Source organism: Engraulis encrasicolus, chromosome 20 (genome assembly GCF_034702125.1).
Source record: "Engraulis encrasicolus isolate BLACKSEA-1 chromosome 20, IST_EnEncr_1.0, whole genome shotgun sequence".
Lineage (NCBI taxonomy): Eukaryota > Metazoa > Chordata > Actinopteri > Clupeiformes > Engraulidae > Engraulis > Engraulis encrasicolus.
The window spans coordinates 5,099,364-5,101,863 of record NC_085876.1 but is presented as its reverse complement, the minus strand read 5'-3'; the positions used below and the strand labels follow the sequence as shown (position 1 = coordinate 5,101,863).

The 2,500-nt window shown below is 44.6% G+C and overlaps 1 protein-coding gene across 4 annotated transcripts in view; it reads right to left on the bottom strand.

Moving 5' to 3' along the window:
- Positions 1 to 2,500, bottom strand: part of smad10a (SMAD family member 10a) — a 32,983-nt gene that overhangs the window by 10,645 nt on the left and 19,838 nt on the right. For all 4 annotated transcript variants that reach the window (XM_063185168.1, XM_063185169.1, XM_063185170.1 and 1 more), the window contains exons 5-6: positions 1,493 to 1,723; positions 398 to 634 (exon numbers count right to left, since the gene is read on the bottom strand). In XM_063185168.1, coding sequence (XP_063041238.1) covers positions 398 to 634; positions 1,493 to 1,723 — 468 coding nt within the window. The remainder of the gene's footprint in view (positions 1 to 397; positions 635 to 1,492; positions 1,724 to 2,500) is intronic.

The window sequence follows — 2,500 nt, the reverse complement described above, 5'->3', positions numbered from 1 at the left end:
AGACCGCACATTGCGTGTTGCGCAACGCCCCACCCCACACTCTTCTGACGACATTAGCCTAATTGAAAAGATTTGTTGGTTTAAGTCTACAAGCTTGCATACTAAGAATGCAAAACTAATTGAGAGTTAGAGAGGGAGACAAACTAACTAGTTTCCGTGAGGGATTAAAAAGTAGATTTGTTCTGTAGACTCCCAAATGGTGTTTCACTGTTGCATCTGGCCGCCGGATCTGAGCCGCATCTGGCCAATTGAATAGCTCTGCTGTAGAGTATACTGTATGTGGTGTCTGTGTGACTGTGTAAACATCTGTGTATACATGTTCAAATATACATGCTGTGGAAGGACCTTTGTGTCTGCGTGTATGTGTCTACGTGTATGTGTGTATGTGTCTACTCACTATGGAAGGAGCCTTGCGTCTGCGTGTGTTTGGGGGTGGTGTATCCGTTTTGGTGGGGGGGTGGAGGCTGGCTGGAGGGGGGTGGTTGCTGGGGTTGCTGGGGAGGTCCGTGCTTGGGGGTGGAGGGGGTGGGGCCGACGGGGCTCATCACCTGACCCTGGGACGATGCAATCTGTAGCAGACCCCCCTCACCACCACCACCGTGGCCCCCCGACATGGACATCATAGGGCCTGGACCTGGAGGACGGAAAGGGTGGGAATAGAAAGAGAGAAAACAGGTCATCACTCCACCAAAATAAATACTGTGAAGAGTGGAAGAAAACACTAATCATCATCACATGTAAGCAAGGCTCGAAATCAACACCAGCCAATGAACACCACCTGGCCAAATGCTGGTGAAATTTCTGTTTGGCTGGTAGAAAAGTCCAACTTACTAGCGACTTTGACCCATAACTGAGTGTGTGATTGGTTAGTAAGATAAGTTCATTTAGAGCAGCTGGAATGAGCTGGTTACGTCATAAATGTTTACACCATGCATTTAACAGTCACTCTCAGCTAGCCTGATTATCATCGACTTTCAAATCTCATCGGGACTTGGTCTGACCTAGAGCATAACAATTAATGTTTCTCAAATGGCATGACTGACCCACCTCCCTTGGTTTGCTACTGGTCGAGGCCAAAAAAGGCTATGCCAAAGTTTAAACCAAACATTTTCTTAGTCCCAATAGAACGTCTCTGCTTAAACCACGTCACTGCTTTGAACACGCCTCTACCCAAGGCCGTTGCAGCTGCTCAAAGTTGATTGCTTCCTGACAAAGTGGGTGGAGTTCCCGAGTTCACGGGAGCTCAAAAAGTACTTGCATTGCTCTGGACCTGACTACCCTTACGAAAATCGACCATGGTTTTACTGTAGTAACCATGATTTTACTGTAGTAACTATAGTTTCTCTAAGTACTCTAGTCTAAACCAACCATAGTAGGGCTCATAGTAGGGATCTGTGTGTGTTTGCATTATACATGCTTGCATCATTGTATAGTATTGTCTGTGTGTGTGTGTGTGTGTGTTATGTGTATGTGTGTATTATACTGTACTTACCTGTGGGTGAGAGAGGCATGTTTGGGTAGAGTGTGACAGGCGGAGGGGGTGCGCGGGGGGGTTCCGGTGGCATCTGTAGTGGGGGTAAGGGCTGGCCGTAGTGGTCGGGGTGGGGCGGTGGCATCTTCATGGGTGGCATGGGGTGGTCAACCTGGGGGGGCAGGCCTGGCGTCACATCCATCTGGATGCAGTCATGGATATACTCCTCTTTGATTGGCCGCGAGGGGGGACCTGGGGAGAGAGGGAGGTTGATAGAGAGAGATGGGGGGGAGAAATGTGTAGGTAGAGTCATTGATATACACTGTATATTCTGGGAGTAGGTTCAAGCTTGCACACCCAAAGAGGAATCCAAAACTGGGAGCAGGACAACCAAATACCAAAAGGAAAACAGTCTGCTTGAACCAGGATTTTTCTGCTGCCACTTTTTGATCTTATTATCATTATTATTATTATTATTATTATTATTATTATTATTATTATTATTATTATTATTATTATTATTATTAATAATAATAATAATAATAATAATAATAATAATAATAATAATAATAATAATAATAATAAAAGAAACAAATAAAAATAAAAAAGTGGGAGCAGAAAAATGCTGGTTGGAATGGCAATGAATAGAGAGAGATACATAGACAATAAATAATGACAATAAATAAAGGGGAAGAAAAACTTAAGAAGGGATGTGAGGAAAAAAAAAGATGAGAGAGAAAAGGAGAGATACACAGCCATGTATACTATATCTTCTTTTCTGGGAAGGGAGGGAGGGAGGAGGCTTGGGGAAGAGAGGAAAGAGAGATGGGGGTGAATGTTAAGGGAGGGAGAAAGAGATAGAGAGGGAGACACATAGAGATGGGAAGAGAAAGAGAGAGAAAGGGTGGTGGGGTGAGACGCATCCAAAACGTATACTCAGAGAGAGGGCAGGGGTGAGACAAGTAAGCTTATCTGGATAATCGTGAAAAAGAGAACAGATACACTATCGCATGCGGCATAAGTGTGTGT